Source organism: Sus scrofa, chromosome 5, assembly GCF_000003025.6.
Source record: "Sus scrofa isolate TJ Tabasco breed Duroc chromosome 5, Sscrofa11.1, whole genome shotgun sequence".
In the NCBI taxonomy this organism is placed as follows: Eukaryota; Metazoa; Chordata; class Mammalia; order Artiodactyla; family Suidae; genus Sus; species Sus scrofa.
The window spans coordinates 59,956,769-59,979,729 of NC_010447.5; the positions used below are offsets into that span (position 1 = coordinate 59,956,769).

Here is a 22,961-nt window from a genome sequence, read left to right on the forward strand (position 1 = left end):
CATAGTTGAGCCTGTTATTTCTGGCTTTGTTCATTTGCTTTAGGTTACTTTGATTTCCAGGAAGCTTATTTTTGATTTTTCTCTTTCCTTCCTTATTCAAATACAAATTTTCAGTATATTTTCACACCTACATCTGCTGAGTGTCCACGAGGGTCAGGGGCCACTAAAGAATTAATCTACTGGTTCTCAGGGTCTTTGTTGCCACCATGAAGCATAAAAAGTTGTTTATTACGTTTTGATCCCTTGATGACTCTTGTGTAACGTGGTGGTTACAGAAAGGAACCCAGGCATTAGAGCTGGTTTTGAATCCCATCCCCATCCTTTAGTAGCTCTGTGATTTGGGCAAGTCACTTAAGGAATTTGGGTACCTCTCTGATGGGGATAGTTACACCCACCAGACAGAGAGGGTAGTTTTGAAGGTCGAATGAGAAAACACTACAGTTCCCTCATTAGCATAATGCTTAGCAGACAGAGGCCACTTTGTACCTAGCTGGCTGTCACATTGAATGCATAGAGAAAGAACTCAGAAGGGTGTGCTTTGATGCTCTGGCCACCTGATACCCTCTCTTTGGGTCATTAACTTAAAATGTGAACTGTCTTGAAGTGACATGCGGGACTTTGACACTGGCAAGTCGAAGGTGGGGCATGGCTGTTCAGCTCTACTTTTTTTTTTTTTTTTTTTTTGGTTTCACTGTGCCCATGGTATGCAGAAATTCCTGGGCCAGGGATCGAACCCATGCCACGGCAGCGACCTGAGCCACAGCAGTGACAATGGAGGCTCCTCAACCCACTCAGCCACCAGGGAACTCCTTCAGCTGTCCTTGTGATGGGAGTGTTGGTGGGGGTGGGGATGTCCCAGGTAGGGAGGAAAGAATCATCTCTTACCAGTTGCATCGGAAGTTTGGGTCCTTGAAAATAGTGGGGCTAACCTTAGAACTTCAGGGGCCTGGCTCCCCTCTTTCTGGTATCTCCAGGGACACGCTCTAAAGCTCTCCCCCCATGCAGAGGCCCTTCTCTTCTACTTGATGGTTTCCCTGGACTTTCAAACCAGTCATCTTCCAAAGGTCTTGGGAGGATCTAATAATCCCCACGTCATCCATTCACTTGATATAGCTTAATAACTTTGGGGGGGGCACCCATGGGATCCAGAAGTTGCCCCTCCAGGGATCGACCCCACGCCACAGCAGCGACCAGGGCAGCTCTTGAACTGCCCACCCCACCCCACCCCCCGCCGCCAAACTCTAGTAACATCCTTAAAGATAAAAGGTGGCTGTCAAATTCAAGTCTTTGTTTTTTCCCTCTCGTCACAGATTTGTGAAAGAAAAAAGACCGACTATATCCCCGAACTTCAACTTTCTGGGCCAGCTCCTGGACTACGAGAAGAAGATTAAGACCCAGCCGGGCACGTCGGGGTCCAAGAGCAGACTGAAGCTGCTGCACCTGGAGAAGCCCAGCGAGCCCGGCCCCGTGCCCCCGGACGGTGGGCAGAGAGGCGAGCCCACCCCCGGGCCGCCCTGCACCCACCCCACTACCTCAGAGGCGACCGGGCCTCGGCCTGGGCTCCCCACCCTCAGCCAGCCCCCACCGTCCGAGGACAGTCCTCTGGTCCAGGCGCTCAACGGGCTCCACCTGCCCGCGGACCGGCCAGAGGACAGCGGGCGGCTCAAGCGCTCCTTCTCCCTGGACATCAAGTCGTTGTCGTACTCAGCCGGCGTGGCCGCATCCCTGCACGGCTTCCCCTCGACAGAGGAGGTCCTGGAGTACTACAAGCCGCCCTCTGCGCTGGACGGGGCGGGCAAGCCGTGCCAGTTCTCCCCGGTGCAGGAGGTGTCGGAACAGACGCCGGAGGCCAGCCCCGACAAGGAGGAGGCCGGCCTCCCCCAGGAGCCGCAGCCCCCCAGGCCCGTCGACGGTCCCAGCAAGCGGCTGCACCCGGTGCGGCCCCTCTTCTCGCCCCTGCACCGCAGCGGGAGCGTGGAGGACAACTGCCACGCCGGCTTCCTCCTCGGCCTCTCGGCCAGCCAGCAGCACCTCGCCTCATCGGCCGCCGGGCTGGGCCTCAAGGGCTGGCACTCTGACATCCTGGCCCCCCCGACCTCCACCCCTGCCTTGAGCAGCAGCTGGTATTTCGCCGCGGAGCCCTCTCGCTTCTACTCCACCTCGGCCGTCTACGGGGGCCCCACCGGCTACCCCGCCTACAGCTGCAGCCAGCTGCCCACCGGCGGTGACCCAGGCCACTCCGTGCGCAGGCGGCAGAAGCCCGGCGACAGGGCCGACTCCCGGCGCAGCTGGCACGAGGAGAGCCCCTTTGAAAAGCAGTTCAAACGCAGAAGCTGCCAGATGGAGTTTGGAGAGAGCATCCTGTCAGACAAGCGGTCCCGGGAGGAGCTGGGGAAGGTGGGCAGCCAGTCGAGCTTCTCGGGCAGCATGGAGATCATCGAGGTCTCCTGAGAAGCAAGGCACCTGCGACTTCTCTGGACCGTTCTGTCCTTGTTCACAAAACTTATTCCCTGTAAATCTGAAATATATATATGTACATACATATATATTTTTGGAAAGTGGAGCTCTGGTGTAAAAGCAAAAGATGGATCAGCACCGTTGTCCTTTCCAACATCTGCATTTGAGAGCGCAGCTGGTATTCCTCTCAACGCCAGCGGAAGGGCAGGTGCTCGCTCTCCCCCGACAGGTGACACACTTCTGTGCAGCGGGTTGCACATCCTGCTGATCGTAGTGAATCGAGTTGTGTTGGGGTGTGAGGGGACAGAAGCCCCCATTGTTTTCTTGTCGTGCTACAGAGCGATCTCAGACACTAGTCCTGTCCAGTCCCTTCTGCAGTGCACCTTAGCACTGAGACTGAGCCAGCCTGTGGGTCAGGTGGGGAGACCCTACTAGGACCAGAACCTAATGGTAAAGCCGAGAGCAGCGAGCATCTCCCAAGCTGATTCACAAATCCAAGCTCACCTTAAGATAGCTAAGCGATGCGAGCATCGTTCTGCTGACCGACCGTCAGGGGCCTTGCTAAGATTAACTTTAGAGCAAACCCAGTACCTCAGGCAGAAAGTGGGGGCGTTCACCACTACCAGGTCCAGCGGCCCGGTTTCTAGGCATGGTGAGTAGCTAGTCACACCTTTCAGACCAGTTCCGACCGTCTGGGCACACGTTTCCAGCCAGGCCTGGATGGAGGTCGCTCATTCTTCCTTCCTTCTTCTCTTTGTGAAGAAAGGGATGCTCTCTAGGATTCAAGGTGACAGCCGGGAGTCTTGGCGGCGTGATCTAAGCTAAGGTCGGGAGGCTAAACAAGTCTACCTCCCTCTTTATAAATCAAAGAATTGTTCGAGCTGGGATTGTTAATCCTTTCAATAAGGATTAACTAGCTTTCAAGCCAGATGTGAATTTATGGGGTAGCAGAGCAGCAGCACCCTCAAGTTCTCAGCCACACCAGACACACGAGTTTTCTGTTTCGGTTCCCCTGCACAGATGTGTTTTGTGAAAATGGACCGATGAGGTAGAATTTTATAGGAAATGACCAAGAGGGAGAAAACTGTGCAAGGATTAGAGACGGTCAGACTGCTGAGGAGAAGCAGGAAACTGCTGTTTTCTCAGTGGCTTTTCCCGTCAGCACGCGACGAGGGTGGTCTTTCTCTGATTTCCTTGGATTTCCAGAGTCCCCATTAGGGCTGAGAGAGGCCTGGGTGAGGAAGCAAGGCCTGGTCGGAACCAGCCAGGAAGGGGAGGAAAAGACGGTGGATTCTGTTGCATGGCACACACAGGGGAAATACACAGCCAAGCTCTTCTCAGAAACTATCCTCAGCTTTTTTTTTTTTTTTTTTTTTTTTTTAGTAGAAGGGACATATCAAAATGGAGCGGGACCAAGGGGTCTCCGTCTGTGACCTACAATCACTGTATGGAATCAATCCTGGCAGCTGAAAATAGGAGGTGGTTAGAACCAGTACACAAGTGGCCGTACTTACCTGCTTTGAAACTTACTGGCTTGAGTTTTGTCAGCTACAGTCTGGTCCTGTTTTGAAGCCTTAATTCACGTCAGCAGCTTTTTTTTTTTTAGGGTGGCGGGTGGGTGTCAGCGTTGTTCTTTACTGTAAGTGTAGCTAGTTGCTGACTCATATCTCAGGTTTTTCTACGTGTGAGAAATGGACAGTCCTTTGAGTAGGATGTGACTTCATGTTTCCTATGGTGACAGCTAAAACCAGCATAGAATGACATGATTCAAAACTGACTTGATCGTGACGATTACAAGCTTCATAGAACATAACTGGTTACTCATAAATTTATGACGGGCAGTGACGGGGTATGAAATGGGGGAGTCAACTGTGGCGGGAGTGCGTCACCACCATGTGGGAAAAGTTCTGTTCGGTGATTTCGTTTTTCTAAATGCGTTTAAGTTTGGATGTCATCAGACATTATCCAGGTTTGACAGAGTAGTTTTTGATGTGTTTTGTACACACGCACCGAATGTACTTCCAGAGTCTGGTCACAACCGTGGAACATTTTTCAGCAATGAAAGCAGTGGCTCCAGTGGATGTTTCAGGACGGTGGCGGGACTTGGTTTTAAAGAGATGTTTGGGGGAAAACCGGCCTTTCAACATTTGGGATTTCTCTTGGCCATGGTCCCCTTCCTTCCTGTGACTGATGGGGTCATGACAGCCTTTAGTCTTTGATGGCTAACAGCAAATGAGCAGTCCTTGGAGTCCAGACGGCCCTGCCCAATGGGCAGCTTCAGGCCCGCCCCGGCGCAGCAGGGACAGCACTGGCGGGTTGGTGGCTGGCCCTCTGCAGGGTGGGGTCAGAGAGGGGAGCCCTGGATGATACCAGATGATACAGAATGGTGATCGGAAAGAGCAGAACTAGACTTCTCTGTGAGAAATGCTGGGAAATGGTTTAGGACATTTGTAAAGTTTGGTGGCAATGTGTAAATGTTTATTATGAATAGAGTGTTCTTTTGGAGCAAGGCAAGCTGCTGAATGGTTAAATCGTGCATTTCTCATTTTGATGTGTCATGAATGTTAATACGATGAAATAAAATCAAAACTGGTACCTGTTTATACATAAACATGAAAAGGCCCTCTCTCTGCAGCAGTAAACCTGGTGGGAGCAGCACGTCCAAGCGGGAAAGGAGGCAGTGGTGGGGCCTGTTCTGTCTGCCCGACTGAGGATCCAGCTCAAAGCGAAGCGCTGAGGTTGTCAGCTGTGTTACCGTCATTCGCAGGGAACACACATCTTAGCTCGAATGCCAGACGTACACTGCTGCGTAGCACCTCAGGCAACCTCAGATAAAGGTCTCTTGATGGATTGAATGCAGAATAGGTACAAGGTAGGAAGAAGAAAAACCACATAAATATCCACAGTATATTGTAGTGTGTGGGTGGTTATTAATTCTTGTAGGAAAAACCAAGGAAGGAAGAGTCATTCCAAAATCTCCTCTCCATCCCTGCCAAGTACATCCTAACACTGCTCTGCTTATAAATGACACTGCCCATGATGACATATGAGGCTAGAAACTTAGCCTCATCAGGCTGTTCATAAAGAATCATGCAGTAAAGGAATAAAAAGTTTACCTTCTGTACAAGCAGATGGAATAGGGACAAGAAACCGAATCAAAGGTGACGCCATTTGGTTGTGAAAGGCTTCTGAGTTGAAGTTAGATTTAAAGAACTTTAAAAGCAAGCAGGATTGGACTGAGCGAGTCAAGACCAAACACGTGTCTTGGCTAGGACCTTGCCAGAAATGTGGAGGTGGGATGGGATAGAGAAATAAAGGGCGTGTGAAATAAATTTGCCTCAAGCTGAAAGGTGGCAGGAGCGACCAGGAATCTCAGTGAGAGTTTCTGGATGGGAAGCTGTAGACACTGGAAGGCCTGCCCGTCAAGCCAGTTACGAAAACATAGGTCTGAGGGCCTCCTGGGGACCACCAGCCACAGCAGGCGGGTGCCAGAGGACTCATTTGGATCTGACACCATCAGACCAGGGCTCAGGCTAAGGGGACACAGGGACGGTGTGGAGGCCGAGGTGGGGCGTGTGTGCTGGGACTTGGACGGGAGCTTGTTTTCCTCGGAACCCTCACTGTCATTTTAGCTTATACATACGCCTGCCCGTCTGGTGGTTTTGGTTTTCTGACCAAAAAATGTTGTAGGCTGAAATGTTGTAGGTCTGGGAAATAAAATCATGGTCTAGGTGCTCTTCTCTGACTTCCCCTTCTGCCTCTGTCAATGCAAGAGGGAAGCTAGCTATTTCTAGCAGTCTCTGGGGACCATTCATCCCTGTACAGCAAAATTACACTTGGTTATATCTATAAAATGTGGCAAGATCAACTGGAGAATTACAGCATCATGTTGGAAGGTGTTTACACGTCAGTCAGTCTTATTGTTGCAGTTTATGTACAGATGTCACACTGGGTTTACGTAAACACCAGTTTCATTCCTTTGGTTTTGGCTAACACACTAGAGTCAGTCCGAAATGCTTTCCCATAGGAAATACCGAATGTGACCCTGTAGTTGGAGGCAAACAGGATAAATAGGGGACGGTTAGCTCAGCCGTGGCCTGGGTTTTCCCATCAGGGGAAGTGTGACAGCCTTGAAGATGGAATCAAAAGCACTTGGTTCACAAAAGCTTTTAGCATAAATCACACCTCACTATATAATACAAGGTAGCAGTAGGACTGTCTCTTGATTGGTGAAGAAAATTGAATCCTATGTTCCATCCTGTCCTATGTTGACACGGATGACCCCGAGCAAACTCCAAAGAGTAATGAATGGACACACACGTACACCCAGCCCACCGCACGGGATGCTGGTTACACTAATAGCAACACTACATTTGGTTGCCAAAAAGACGTTTTAATGTTTGGGTGTGAAGCATGTGAGTAAGTTATCTGGTCACCCTTCCCCTCTGCGGTTGGGACGTGCGAACGGAAAGGTACGATGGGAGCCCGTGTGTGTGTGTGTGTGTGTGTGTGTGTGTGTGTGTGTGTGTGTGTGTAACTCAGTGTTACCATCAGTCCTTGAACAGCAGTGACATTGCCGGGGCACTAGGAAGTGCTTGACAAAGGGGTTGAAAGGGTAAGAAAAGAAAAGCAAAATTACTTCTCTCACAATTGAGAAAAAGTTTACACCTATAAATTCCACAAGCAGAAAAACTCCCTTCTCCCCACTCTTAGTATCAACATTTTAAGTCACTTCCTACTGAGGACTACACATCTGGGTTTAGCTGAGGAGGTATAAACAAGAAGGGAAGATAACATGTTCAATTACTCAAGAATTTTAACACACACTTGCTCAGGGCTCTCATTACCACAGATTCCTGGTTTTCCTTGGGACTTGCTGGGAGAAATGCCAACGCTAAATAAGTTCTACAAATAAACCCAAAAGAGCCAGGGATGCATGTAGTTCCCCAGGGCCATGAGATTATGTAGCCTTGGAGACGGCATTTTTATAATACTTAAAATGTACCTTTTTCATACAGAGAGATGGCTAGAGAATACCAAAACCCAACCTACTGACCAACCTCATTTTTTTTCTTTTTATGGCCACATCTGCAGCATATGGTAGTTCCCAGGCTAGGGGTCGGATCAGAGCTGCAGCTGCCGGCCACAGCCACAGCCATGCCAGATCTGAACCACATCTGCAGCTTATGCCACAGCTTGCGGTATTACCTACTCACTGAGGCCAGGGCTTACACCTGCATCCTCACAGAGACAGTGTCGGATCCTTGACCCCCTGAGCCATATCAGCAAATCCCCAAACCCTTTTTTTGATCTTTTTGTCTTTTAGGGCCACACCTGCAGCATCTGGGGGTTCCCAGGCTAGGCGTCCAATCGGAGCTGTAGCCGCAGGCCTACGCCAGAGCCACAGTGATGCCAGATCCTTAACCCACTGAGTGAGGTCAGGGATCAAGCCCGCATCCTCGCGGATGCTGGTCGGGTTTGCTAACTGTTCAGCTACAACAACCTTTTTTTTTTTTTTTTTTTTTTTCCATTTCTTGAGTGCACGCCTATATCTTAAGGTGTGGAGTCCTCAAAAACACATTTCATCAGGAGTTCCCATCGTGGCGCCGTGGTTAACGAATCCGACTGGGAACCATGAGGTTGCGGGTTCGATCCCTGGGCCTCGCTCAGTGGGTTGACTATCCAGCATTGCCGTCGGCTGTGGTGTGGATTGCAGACATGGCTCGGATCCTGCATTGCTGTGGCTCTGGCGTAGGCCAGTGGCTATACCTCTGATTGGACCCCTAGCCTGGGAACTTCCATATGCCGCGGGAGCAGCCCAAGAAATGGCAAAAAGACAAAAAAATAAAAAAAAAACATTTCATCAAATACTCACTCTGGCAGAGAACATAAATTACTAAGAATGATAAAACTGAGGGAAACAGACGTGAAATGTATAAAGTAACTGCAGAGGTGTTCATGGGATCCATCCCTGCTCTTAACCTGCAATTCATTTATTATAAGTTTATATGTACATAATACACCCCTTCTGCTGAGCCTCCATTTCAAGTAGTGACATGAGGCTGCAGTATAGCGATCGATCTGATGGGGTTTCATAAATGTCGGTGAGCAGACTGACCAGCGTAACAGGTCTTTACAAGAAGGGGTCTCTGTTCACCTAATTCATAATTAACAAAATGAAGGACAGGAGCTCTCCCCTGGTAACTCGGAATTTAACGTTGCTATCAAGACCCAGGGCCACAGCTCAGGCACAGCAGGGGAAGATGCTCCTTACTGTCGCTAGAAAGTGACCTCTCAGAACTGCAGACTTGGCAACTAAGAGCCAGGAGGGCCTGAGAGGCCACCCAGACCAGCTCATGCTTTAGGGGAGTGGAAAATGAGGCTCAAGGAAATGTAAATGTCTCACCCAAGATCAGCCTGGAAATTTCCAACCAGGGCACTTGAACAACACCAGGCCTCCTCCCCATCCCGAAACATCCTAGAGTGTCCTTCCCCAGAATCCATCAGAAAAAGTAAAATATTAACAGACAATTCTCCAAAGAAGACAAACGGATGGCCAAAAAACACATGAAAAGATGTTCAACATCACTTATTATTAGAGAAATGCAAATAAAAACCACTCTAAGGTACCACCTTACACCAGCTAGAATGGCCATCATCAAAAGTCTACAAGCAGTAAGAGTGCTGGAGAGGGTGAGGAGAAAAAGGAACCCTGTTACACTGTTAGTGGGAGTGTAAATTGGTGCAACCACTGTGGAAAACAGTATGGAGACTCCTCAGAAAACTAAACATAGAACTCCCATTTGATCCAGCAATCCCACTCCTGGGCATCTATCCAGAGAAAATCATGACTCGAAAAGACACATGTACTCCAATGTTCATTGCAGCACTATATACAGTAGCCAAGACATGGAAACAACCTAAATGCCCATCGACAGAGGAGTGGATCAAGAAGATGTGGTACATATATACAATGGAATATTTCTCAACCATTAAAAGGAAAGAACGGCATTTGTAGCAACATGGATGGACCTAGAAATTATCACGCTAAATGAAGTCAGTCAGACAGACACCAACATCAAATGCTATCACTTACATGTGGGATCTAAAAAAAAAAGATACAATGAACTTCATTGCAGAACAGATACTGACTCACAGACTTTGAACAACTTACGGTTTCCAAATGAGACAGGTTCAGGAGTGGGGGGATGCACTGAGAGTTTGGGATGGAAATGCTATAAAATGGCTGTGATGATTGTTGTACACCTATAAATGTAATAAAATTAAGAAAAAATTTAATTAACGTACCAAAAAAAGATACACATACCTGTACATTCATCGCAGTACCACAGATGCAAGAGATCCATGAAAATGTGCATGAAATGCAACAGGAACTGTCCTGATAGCTGGTGACTGTCATTCAATGCATATGCCCATTGCTTTACTTCCACTAACAAATCTCATGCAAATTTCTCTGGTGGCCAACACTCACCAAAAAGGAATACGGAATTCTGCTTAGCCAAAGTTGACAACATGGCAAAACCACCACACGCCATAAATATTAACTACAATTATTTCAGGACACATCAGTTTTGCCTATTGTTCTTACCTCTCTGCTTCTACCCAGTAGGTAGCTCCAAACTTTGGGTCCAAATGTAGGTTAACACCATGTTCTGTTTAATGTCTTTATAAGAAGGAAAAGGGTTGGATGGAGAGCAGGCTGGCAGGGAAGTTTATCAGGCCGGCCTGGCCTTTCTGCCATGCATAGACCTTCAGCTGCTGCAACACAATGAGAAAGCTCTGTTCTTATAGGCTTAGTCTGCATATCATTTTGTCATTTGTAAATTGTGTTTATTTGTAAATTGTATTAGGTGTAGTGAGGGTAACGGAACCTGATCCTTGAGCTGTTTTTACAGCTCTGGAGGCAACCAGCCCTTCCTTCTTGGGAAGTTACAAGCATGTCTCTATTCAGAGCCGGGTTCTGTGTACTCCAGGAACTCCAAAAAAGACAATGATGGTGCGGGGTTAAAAAAGCCACTTTTTGTCAGTCTAGGGTGAGGAAATATGAGCATGCCTTATATTATTTTTTCAACCTTTCTGCCATTTGAAGTTAAAAAAAAGTGAAGGGAGGAAAAACAGTCATCGAAGTAGGTGGGGATTTAGTCTAGCCATATCAGATTTTTTTTTTTCCTGCCACACCTGCAGCATATGGAAGTTCCCATGCCAGGAATCAAACCCGTGCCATAGCAGCGACCCAAGCTACTGCAGTGACAACACCGGATCCTTAATCTATTGAGCCACAAGGGAATTCCTGGCCATATCAGATATTAAAATGTATTGAAAAATTATAATATTAAAAGAGTGTGGAGGAGTTCCCATTGTGGCTCAATGGAAATGAATCTGACTAGTATCCATGAGGATGCAGGTTTGATTCCTGGCCCCACTCAGTGGGTTAAGGACCTGGTGTTGCCGGGAGCTGTGGCGTAGGTCACAGACATGGCTCAGGTCTGGTATTGCTGTGGTTGTGGTGTAGGCCAGTGGCTACAGCTCCAACTTGACTCCTAGCCTGGGAAACTCCATACGCCATGGGTATGGCCCTAAAAAGACAAAAAAAAATAAAAATAAAAGAGTGTGGAAAACCAAAACAGCATGAAACAGTATGGAGAGAAAGATCAATGGTTCAAATATAGTCCAGAACCAGATCCTCAATTACATGGAAATTGAATACATCAAAGGAGCATTGCATATGGCGGGGTAGGCGGAAAGCGTGATTCAATAAATGTTGCTGCCTTCCCCTCCATGACATTTCTTAGAATAACCGTAGCTATTTAACAGGTTTCTAAAGTTACAGACCATCTTTCTTGATTTGTATTCTCTAATGAATTCCTCTAGAAATGGTTTAGAAAAGTAGTTTAAAGCCCTACCAATATCCTCACCATCAAAGGCATTATAAAGATGAACTTCGGCGCTCCCTTTGGTGCAATGCGATCAGTGGCATCTTGGGGGCGCTGGGATGCAGGTTCCATCCCCAGCCTGGCACAGTGGGTTAAGGATCCAGCATCGCCACAGCTGTGGCTTAGGTCAAGACTGCGGCTTGGATCTGATCCTTGGCCTAGGAACTCCATATGCCTCGGGGCGGGCAAAAAAAAAGGGGGGGGAGGACAAAATTATTTCACCAGCATGACCCAAACTTTAAATAAAGGTGGAGCTCCCCATGCCCACCTCATTGCTTCCAGTTCCTCCCTGGCTCCCTCAGACCACTTTATCTCTTCGGGCTGGATGTCTTTACCCACCTTCCTAAGGAGCAAAGAAGAAGGCAGGTGCTGCCCTGGCCTCTTCCCTTGGCTCTGGTTTCAAACTTGTCTTTCCACCTCAGAAGGAATGAAAAATCTTGATAGCTTTTGGTTTTTAGAAAATCAATGAAGCTGTTGATTTTTTTCCATGTCTAAAGTTTAAAAAATTATTTTTTTTGGAGTTCCTGCTGTGGCTCAGTGGCAGTGGGTTAAGGACCTGACAACATAGTGTCTGTGAGGACATGGGTTCAATCCTTGGCCTCGCTCAGTGGGTTAAGGATCTGGTGTTGCCACAAGCTGCAGTGTAGGTTGCAGATGTGGCTTGGATCTGGCATTGCTGTGGCTGTGGCATAGGCTGGCAGGTACAGCTCTGATTCGACCCCTAGCCTGGGAACCTTCTTATGCCAGATTTGGTCCAAAAAAAAAAAAAAAAATAAAAAAAAATTCCATTTAACTTAGAATGGTTGTATTTCTGCTATCAGCCAGCTGTTTTATGTCCTACATTTTATTCCAGGTTCTAAGAGCCTTACAAGATAGTGTCCAAATAAAATCCGAGATTAGAATCAGATAAAGTTTACCGGAGAGATGGTAAATTAAGTGGGGTCGATTTTTAACCTTATAAATTTACTGAAGGCTGTCTGGACACATAACAAACACTGCTGAGGTTTGGAGGAATCCAGGGAGCCCATGGAGACCAGCATGATATCCTGGCCCCAATGACCTCCCTCGATCCGCGGCTCCTGGTCTCAGTTTGCCTGCCCAGACCTGTTCTACGATCCACTTCTTTGCTTCTGCAGTTTTTTTCATCCATTTATGATGTGCAAAGTAGTGCACTAAGTACTTTTGTGGTTACTCAAATTGCTTTATTTCCTAAACCCCCATGGCAACTGAGCAGCACTTGGGAGTTTTTTCTCTGTAGGAAAGAAGGGCCAGGACAACACAGCCTATTTTGTATCCCCAGCACAATGTCTGGCCCATCAAGTGGGCTCCGGGAACGCCTGCTGGGTGAGCCTGACGGCACCAAGCTAGAAAGCATGTGCTGGCTAAAACTTGCCTACAAAACCTACAGTCCCGCCAGTGCGGATGTAGTAAGAGGAAACCAACAGTGTATCTGCATCAAGGAAAGCAGTGACCAGCGGGAGATGAACCCAACGAGGGTGTGGAAAGGGAGTCTTCAGTTTCTGATGATGACATGGGAGGGACACACTAAGTTGACACCGTAGCAATGCCAGTGTCTCGCCAGGCAGATGAAAACCTGTTGCGATGGGAGCACAACACACACACACCTGGATTAAATTCATTCTTTATGTTTACAACCCAGACAGCCTACTGAGAGAAATGGCACCAAGGCATCAAAAACACAGAGCTTCTTAAAATATTTTTACCCTTGACATTTTCACTCTGCAAGCTAAGACTAGGTAATAGACACTGTCAATTAAAAAAAAAAATGCAACTAAACAAAATAAAAATAATTCCCGAGGCAAAGTTCTGTAAAGAATTCCTAACAGTTCAGACGTTCCACCTTCGGTGACCACTGAGAGTTGGTTTGTTGGCTTTGCAGGGAAAGTGCAGGAGGGAAGGGCTGGGCCTCACGGGTCTCCAGCGGGGCTGGACCGCTTCCCCTGCCCTCAGGAGTGTCAACGCCTCCAGTGGCCTTCGGTCACCTCCCATGACTGTGGTTCCAATCGTCCCAGGGCCCTGGCGATGCTGATCTACGCCCACAGCTGGTGGGGTGAAGTGGCTAGAGCCTGAGTTCCCGCTCAGGCTTCATGCTGAAGGGCTCCAGGCGCTCGGCCTCGGGCAGCAGGCTGTTGAGCCGCTCCAGCAGCGGCACCGTCTGGTCGATACCCATCTGGATGCGGCGTAGGATAGCCGACATTTCGTTGACCTTCTGGATCTGCTCTGCGTATTTGGCGTATCTTTTCTGGCGCTCTGCATGAAGCTGAAGAGGGTTTCTACAGACAGATCCATCTGCAGAAGGGAAAGAAGCGAGACGCATTCAGTCCGGTGGAAACAAATCCTGTCATGAGGAGGGGGGATAAGCACGCAGGTGCTGAGCCGCAGGCCACAGGGGGGTGACCAGCTTTCCAGGATGCACTGGGCATAAGAAAAAACCTTCCCCAACACGGCCCTTCCCAGCCACTGCCCCAGAACCAGCCTCCGAGGGAGGCAGCAGAGACAGTTTCCAGCTCTGTGTTCTGGGAGCGTGAGCTACGGAGACCTGGCTGAGACCCTGGGGCTTCTAGCTCTTTCTATCTACAGGAAAGAGTCCTGGGTTTGGAAATCAGACAGACTAGGGTGTGACTCTGGCTCTGCCACTTGAGTGGCTAATTCTTATCCTTTCTATTTCAGGCTCTTCATCTCCAAAACCAGGGAACTGACTGCAGACTTGCAGGGTTGCTGTGAGGACTCAATGAGGTGACACATGCAAACACACCAGCTCAGGATTGCTTCCTCCCTCCTCCCTGGTGGCTGCAGTCACTGCAGGGAAGCTGCGCAGCTGGGGTGGCACCCCCGGCCAGGACAGCAAATGCCAACCGAGTCAGGTCTCTCCCGTGCCTCGAAAACTGTGAGGGCTGAATTGTGCACCCCCCACCCTGTCAAACTTGAAGCTCTGGGCTCCCCTTCTGTGACCTCTTTTCCTCCCCTGGTGAAGCTCTTTGGAACCTTTACCTGGATAAAAACAGGGAAGGGACCAACAGTGTGTCCATGCCTGTAAACCACCCCCCCACCCCACCCGCACGGACCTGCATCCACACCCTCTCCAACCAGGGAAGAAACAGTCACACCACTGGGATTCACATTTCTGTCCCAAAGCTCAAATGCTACCTCAACCCTTCCTGTCTCTCTGAGAAGCACAGCCCTGCCCAACCCCGGTGTTGGGTGAAGTACTGGCACACCATGTAAGTCACAGCAGAGCCAAAAGTGGTGTGATAAAGACAAAATCAAAACATTCAACACTCTTAACATTTAAGAGACTCAGTCCTCCCTCCCTAAGCCTGCCCAAAAAATAACCAGTTTTTTTGTTTTGTTTTACAGCCACCTCTGTGGCACATGAGAGTTCCCAGGCCAGTGACTGAATCAGAGGTGTAGCTGCCCGCCTACACCACAGCCACACCACCACCAGATCCTCAACCCACTGGGCAAAGCCAGGGATCAAACCCACATCCTCACAGACACCATGTCGGGTTCTTAACCCACTGAGCCACAAAGGGAACGCCACGGTTCTATTTTTATATGTGTTGGGGGGGGGAGGGATGGTGAGTGTGTGGGGGGAGTGTTAGAAGAACTTAATGCTTGTTTTTTCTACACTGGTTCTCTTGCCCCTTGTTCTGCAATGCCAAGGGGACAAAAAACCAGCCAGTGAAAGGGAGGGTGCAGGGCGAAAAAACAAAATCCACCAGAGAGGGAAACTCCACACAAGGTGGACACAATCTTATACCTCGAGCACATCAAATCACCTGACAGAAAAGTTACCGTCTTTTCAATCCCTTCCCATTCCTTCTGAGTGCTGCAAGGAAAGTCTCCCTCTGGTACCAGTAAGATTTTGATACCTGGAAATGTGTACTGAAATGGGTAATGCCTACTTCTCCAGCCCCTGCCTTTGCTGTCTTGAGACAACGGGGCTCCTGACCCCAGCCCCTACCTTAGTATGAACCACGAAGCCCAGCTACAGACTCACTCAAGCATGTCTGACATGACTTTAGGCCAGGTCAGCAACTAATGCAGTTCTGAATCTTACCATTTGTTTTGTTTTGTTTGCCTTTTCTAGGGCTGCTCCAGCGGCATATGGAGGTTCCCAGGCTAGGGGTCTAATCAGAGCTGTAGCTGCCAGCCTATGCCAGAGCCACAGCAACGCAGGATCCGAGCCGCATCTGCAACCTACACCACAGCTCACGGCAACGCCAGATCCTTAACCCACGGAGCAAGGCCAGGGATCGAACCCGCAACCTCATGGTTCTTAGTCAGATTCGTTAACCACTGTGCCACGACGGGAACTCCTGAATCTTATTACCATTGTGACAATCTGGAACATGTTCACCTTTCTACTGCTATTCTGGCACAAAGATTCTGCCAAGGAAGCAGAAATGCAGCACATGGAGTCCACAGACATGAGTATCATTGTGCGCGTGCACCATGCAAGGTCCTAGCAATACAAATATTGAGAACCAAAACCATGTACACTCACATGGTGTGCTGTGCACATTAATATGAGTTTCCTCTTCCACTCTCTGTTAACATGACTTTATTATTCCAGGAAGCTGGGTCCAAAAGGGGAAATGTTGCAAATAACTTTGTTTCAGGTACTTCCAGAAAAAAACCATTTGAAATGCAAAAAACCATTAGATTTTCCAACTAAGAAGGACTATTTATTCCACACGACTTGTGCCTCAAAACCCTGGCCTTGCTGTGAGCACATGACTAAGGTCACGTATGTGTGGCAGTCTCTCATGGCAGCTTCCAGGCAGCTTCCTTAAAAGTTTGCTGCCTGCTCCTCCTTTTCTCTCCTCCGTCCCTTCCCTCCCTCTGCTGCTGCTGAAATGCAGATGCAGCCCCTGTGGACCACGAGAACAACTACAGACACAATCCTTGTGTCGGCAAAGTCTGGGTCCATGAGGACTTTCCCGATAAGAGTCATACCAGGCCTGGGAGAGAACAATGAACTTCCATTCTGTGGAAGCCGCCCTGATCCCAGGTCTCTGTAACACCAGTTGGATTCAATCTTACACTGACAGAATGAATGTGATGAGCTCTCTGCCCTAAGGAACTCACCAACTCACCACTGACTCTTAGACTCAAACGTCAAACCCTGCCCGCATATCCATAAACTGTCTCTGGAGGCAGCACATCTCAAAGGCAGGTGGCAAAGGAGGTAAGGTTATTTGTGGGTGTAAGTACAGCCTTTACTAAGACATTAGACATATCTGTGGAAGGCATCTAATGTGGCTCCAAATACCTTGTGTACCTGGTTGGTACACTGCCAGCAATAAATCCAAAACTTTAGCAACCCAAATCTAGCAACTTACAAAAAAAGATATTATATCATTACCGAGAGGTTTAGCTAAGGATATGATAAGTCTTTGCAGCATCTGAAAATCAAAGGAACTTGCCATTTCCATATAATCAAAGTTAAAAATCATATAATCATTTCAATAAGTGCAGGAAAAGCATTCAACAAATTCAATTATAAAAAAAATTCCAGCAAATAAGGAACAGAAGGAAACTTCCTCAATCTAATAAAGGGTATCTACAAGAAATGACAGCTGGAGTTCCCGTTGTGGCTCCGCGGTAACAAACCCAACTAGTATCCATGAAGAGGTAGCTTTCGATCCCAGGCCTGGCTCAGTGGGTTAAGGATCTGGTGGTGCTGTGGCTGTGGCTGTGGTGTAGGCTGGCACTGGAGCCCTTGGGAACTTCCATATACCATGGGTGCAGCCCTAAAATAAAAAGCTAAAAAAAAAAAAAAAAAAGACAGCTTACACAGTTAGTGGTGAAAGACACTTTTCTCCTTAAGATTACGAACAAGCAAGGATGTTCACTCCCATCCCTCTATCCAATGTTGGAGGACCCAGCTTGTGTAATGAGTCAACCAAAGAAACGAAAGGCATAGGAACCAGGGAGGAATAAGTAAAAGGGTCTTATCTGCAGATGACATGATACTGTACCTACTACAAAAGATTCTTAAGGAGTCTACCCAAAACTAATAAATCCAACAAGTGAATTTTGCAGAGGTGCAAGGTCAATATAAAAAAATCAATTGTGGAGTTCCCACTGTGGCTCGTGGTAATGAACCCAAACAGTATCCATGAGGACTCATGTTTGATCCCTGTCCTCGCCCAGTGGGTTAAGGATCCAGTGGTGCTGTGAGCTATGGCGCAGCCCGGCAGCTACAGCTCCAATTTGACCCTAGCCTGGGAACTTCCATAAGCTACAAGCAAGACCCTGAAAAGTAAAACAGCAAACAAAGATGTCAGTTCTTGCCAAATCAATTTATAGATTGATTTACAATTTTAATCAAAATTCCAGAAGGATTTGACAAGCCGATTCTAAGTAAACAGAATGGTCAAAAGAATTTTGAAAAAGAACAAAGTTTGAAGATTTACAGTACTTGATTTAAAGACTTAATATAAAGCTAACAGTGATCAGGATAGAGTGGCGTTAGCATAGAGACAGACATGTACAGATCAATAAAATAAACAGAGTATAGCAACAGATCTAAACATATGTGTTCAACTGATTTTTTTTTACAAAGTTTCCAAGGTAATTTAATGGGGAAAAGAAAGTTTTCCAACAATTTGTGGGAGTATAACTATATCTCTATATAAGGGGAAAAAATAAACCTGAATCTCTACACCTCAGCCCTTGCAAAAATGAGCATGAAATAGATCACAGACCTAAACATAGAAGCTATAGAACTTTTAGAAGAAAACATAGAAAAATCTTTGCTACCTTCAGACAGGCAAAGATTTCTTAGGTCCAAAACACATTAACCATAAAACAAACAAAAAAAAAGGTTAAATTGATCTTCATTAAAACTGTGATCCAGCAATCTCACTCCTAAGCATATATCCAGGGAAAAACCATAATTTGAAAAGATACATGCACCCCTATGTTCATAGCAGCACTATTTACAATAGCCAAGACACAGAAACAACCTAAATGTCCTTTGGCAGAAGAATGGATAAAGAAGTTGTGGTACATAATATATATACAATGGAATATTACTCTGCCATAAAAAAAGAATGAAATAATGTCATTTGCAGCAACATGGATGGACCTAGAGATTATCATACTGAGTGAAGCCAGACAGAGAAAGACAAATATATGGTACCACTTATATGTGGAATCTAATAAAAAATGACACAAAGGAACTTGCTTATAGAACAGAAACTCACAAATTTCAAAACCAACCTTATGGTTACCACAGGGAAAACCATGCGGGTAGGGGAGGAATTGGGAGGATGGGAGTAGCATATACACACTACTATATAGAGTAGATGATTAACAAGAACCTACTGTATGGCCCAGGGAAATCTACTCAGTAGTTTGTCATACCTATAAGAATGGATATTTGATTCACTTTGCTGTACACCTGAAACTAAAGCAACACTGTAAGTCAACTATGCACCGATAAAATTTAAAAAACAACCAAAAACCCCTTCTCCTTGAAAGATACAATTAAGAAAATGACATGGCAAACCACAAAGAGAAGATACTCTACACATATATATATGATAATAGACACATCCAGAATATATAAAGACCTCTTACAATTCAATATTAAGAAAAAATCCAAATTTGGGATCTTTCCAGGAGAACTGACTTTGGCCTCTGCCTCATTAAAGCATTCATTGAATTTCTAAAGAAAGTCTGCTTTTAAGACCTTTAAAGGGAGAATTAAGATCCTTTCCAGGAAAGTATGCCTCCAACTGATGAGCTGAATATCAAAGGAATTTATTCAAAAGAACAGAAGGCTGGCGGGGGTTGGGGGGTCGTTGGGGGTACAGTGAAGAGCCCCTGGAAGTGAGTGAGGACCTCAGGGAAGAGGCCTGCTGGAGATTAGCTCCAAGTGGGACCCAGCCCTCTTGGGATGAAAGATCCAAGGAGGTAAAAGAGCAAAACCTGCCTGAAGATGGACCCCGCAGGACTGCTAAGTAAGCTGGACTACAGATCAGGGAAAATGAGTAGCTGGATGTGAACCAGACAGTAGTCCCCCCAGAACTCCTTTGCAGAAGCCCCAGGAGTATAGAGGAGAAAACATTCTGGTCAGTTCTCAAATCACTCCGAGGACCCTGGAGGCTTCGAGTCCATGATCAAGACTATCCTGAATACCATCCACTGTCTCTGGGTAGTTACTGCAGCCAGAGGAGAAGTGGCCACTCATGATGCCAGCACCCACCGGGGCTGTGCACTTCACCTCTGGAGAAACCTGTTCCGGGGACTCTCCCAAAGAGCTGAGGTGGCAGAAAAGGACTCAGGTGTTCTCAGACCCATTGGCTTAAATTCTCAAGAGCTCACCTTCCAGGTTTCCCCAGAGCTTTTCCCTCAGGTGGGAAGTGACCAACCAGACCCTGTAAAGGACATGTTTAGACATCTGAAGCCTCTCTGAGCTGGAGCTGATGTCACTCTGAGTCACTCTGAGAGGGGTGGCCTCACAGGAAGAGAGAGGGTTTCCACAGAAGCAACAAAAGAACCAGAGTTCATGTGAGTCTGAGGAATCATTCCAGCTTTATGGCCAAGTACACAAAGCTCAGGTAAAGACTGTGTTATCAGACAGAACTGGGTCAAAATCCTGGGTGTGCATATGACTGATTATCTTTATGACCTTTAACCAATTACTTAACCTCTTTGAGCCTCAATTTTTTCACCTTTAAACCAGGGATAATGATAGGACTTACCTCACTTAATGTGAGGAATGAGAAGATAACAGGTATAATCACCTGGAGCAGCTCCCGGGGAAAACAGAGCTCCATAAATTATAAGACATATGTGAACTGATGCACTTCTGTATACTAACAATGAAATATTAGAAAAGGAATACAAAAATATCTTTTAAAATTGCATCCCTAAAAATCCAATGCCTGGGAATAAATAAACTATAAAACAAATACCTAGGAATAAATAAACTATAAAACATTCATCAAGGAAATTCAAGAGGATTCAAAGAAATGGAAAGATATTCCATGCTTCTGGATTGGAAAAAATAACACTGTAAACATGACCATACTACCCAATGCCATCTACAGATTCAATGCAGTCCCTATCAAATCACCCGTGACATTTTTCACAGAACTACAACAATCCAAAAATTTATATGGAACCACAAAAGACCCAGAAGTGCCAAAGCAATCCTGAGGAACAAAAACCAAGCAGGTGGCATAACTCTCCCAGACTTCAGGCAACAGTACAAAGCCACAGTCATCAAGACAGTGTGGTACCGGTACCAAAACAGACATACAGACCAATGGAAGAGAAAAGAGAACCAGGGATAAAACCCAGACACCTACAGTCAATTAATCTTTAACAAAGGAGGCAAGAATATAAAATGGGAAAAAGACAGTCTTTTCACCAAGTGGTGCTGGGAAAACTGGACAGCTGCATGTATATCAATAAAACTGGAACACACCCTCACACCAGGCCCAAAAATTAACTCAAAATGGCTTAATGACTTAAACGTAAGACAGACTTAGGTCTAGAGAACAGACTTGTGGTTGCCAAGGGGGAGGGGTAGGGGTGGGATGGACTGGGAATTTGGGGTTAATAGATGCAAACTATTGCCTTTGGAATGGATAAGCAATGAGATCCTGCTGTATAGCACTGGGAACTATATCTAGTCACTTATGATGGAGCATGATAAAGTGAGAAAAAAGAATGTATATGTGTATGTGTGACTGGGTTACCTTTCTATACTGTAGAAAATTGACAGAACACTATAAACCAGCTATAATGGAAAAAAAAAATCATTATCCAATAAAATAAATGTGAACTGAAACAGAGACTATGTTGAGAAACCTCTTTTACATGAAAACTTGAAAAGCAAGATTAGGCGTTCCTGTTGTGGCTCAGCAGGTTAAGAACTCGACTTGTATCCATGAGAAGGCCGGTTTAATCCCTGGCCTCGTTCAGTGGGTTAAGGATCCGGCACTGCCGTGAGCTGTGGTGTAGCCTGCGGATGAGGCTTTGATGTGGTCTGGCTATGGCTGTGGTGTAGGCTGGCAGCTGATTTGACCCCTAGCCCAGGAACTTCCATATGCTGCAGGTTCAGCCCCCTGCAAAAAGAAAGAAAGAAAGAAAGAAAAGCAAGATTAAGTAAAGAAGGGTAGAAAAAATGATGACACTTTTAAGATTTTCAAATAGGCACATGGACCTCTGTTGTAAAGGTGGGGAGCTATTGTTATGCCTCAGCCCTCTTACATTAACCGTCTCCAAGGCTTACACATCACTCAGGAAAATTCACCATTGTATTTTTTGCTGACATGTTTTATTTTTGTTCTGGATTTCTGCTACTGAAAATCTTACCACAGAGTCCATTACTCATCCCAAAGTTCCCTACATAACAACACTACATAACAACTAAAATCATTATTAGCATACAAGTCCTTCCATGTGTTTTTGACTTTTATGTTCAGCCATGAGGATGAGTTACTATTACCATTGTTTGGTGCTACTCAACATGGTAAAATAAAAATATATGTGTGTACTCACATGTATGTATATTTTTTTTTCTAAAATTATTTTTGAAAGCAAGCAGAAGAGTTTTAATAAATGGTATCTTCTCCAACAAGAGTACACTGCTTCAAAAACTGTTACATAAGGAGTTTCCTGGTGGTCTGGTGGTTAGGATTTGGTGCTTTCACCACTGAAGCCTGGGTTCGAGCAGCCAAAAAAATTACATAAATTTCCTTTTTTTTTTTTTTTTTGGCTTTTTAAGGCTGCACCTGGGCATATGGAGGCTCCCAGGCTAGGGACTGAATTGGAGATATAGCTGCCAGCCTTCACCATAGCCACAGCAACATAGGATCCGAGTGGCATCTACGACCTACACCATAACTCACGGCAACACCAGATCTTTAACCCACTGAGTGAGGTCAGGGATTGAACCCACAACCTCATGGTTCCTAGTCGGATTTGTTTCCACTGTGCCACAATGGGAACGCCCATAAATTTCTTGAAAAAGGAGTTCCCATTGTGGCTTACTGGGTTAAGAACCCAACTAGTATCCATGAGGATCTGGCATGGCTGTGGCTGTGTTATGGGCCAGCATCTGCAGCTCTGATTCAACCCCTAGCTTGGGAACTTCCATATGCCACAAAGGAGGCCCTAAAACGCAAAAAAATAAAATAAATAAAAATGGTAATAATTATACCTGTCCAACCATCCATCCTATTTTTACAGTCATGTTATGAAGAGTATAAATGAGATGATATATACACGAGTGATCTAAAAACAGAAGAGAGCTATAAACATGTAAGGTTATTATAACAAATTCCACTGACTGGCTGAATATGTTTGGAGATTTGCTTTTCATAGTACTAAAGTGAAACTAATAAATTCTCCAATTAAATGACTACATTCAAAGGAAAAAGCTTCAATTTTTTTTTTTTTTTTTTTTGTTCTTGTTTTTTCTGGCTGCACCCAGGGCATGTGGAATTTCTTGTGCCAGGTTAAAGCCGTGACACAGCATCAAACCTGCAGTGACAACACTAGATC

General features: G+C 46.2%; 1 protein-coding gene and 1 long non-coding RNA gene across 5 annotated transcripts in view; one reads left to right on the forward strand and one right to left on the reverse strand.

Moving 5' to 3' along the window:
- DUSP16 (dual specificity phosphatase 16) overlaps positions 1–5,071 on the forward strand; it is a 91,938-nt gene extending 86,867 nt beyond the window's left edge. For 2 of the 4 annotated variants that reach the window (XM_021092338.1, XM_021092340.1), the window contains one exon: positions 1,311–5,068. In XM_021092338.1, coding sequence (XP_020947997.1) covers positions 1,311–2,451 — 1,141 coding nt within the window. In that variant the 3' untranslated portion in view covers positions 2,452–5,068. Of the gene's footprint in view, positions 1–1,310 lie in introns of all 4 variants that reach the window. The other 2 variants (XM_021092339.1, XM_021092341.1) reach the window with 1 other exon arrangement.
- Positions 13,038–22,961, reverse strand: part of BORCS5 — a 103,171-nt gene continuing 93,247 nt past the window's right edge. Inside the window, exon 4 of the long non-coding RNA XR_002344101.1 lies at positions 13,038–13,721. This is a non-coding gene — a long non-coding RNA (BLOC-1 related complex subunit 5). The remainder of the gene's footprint in view (positions 13,722–22,961) is intronic.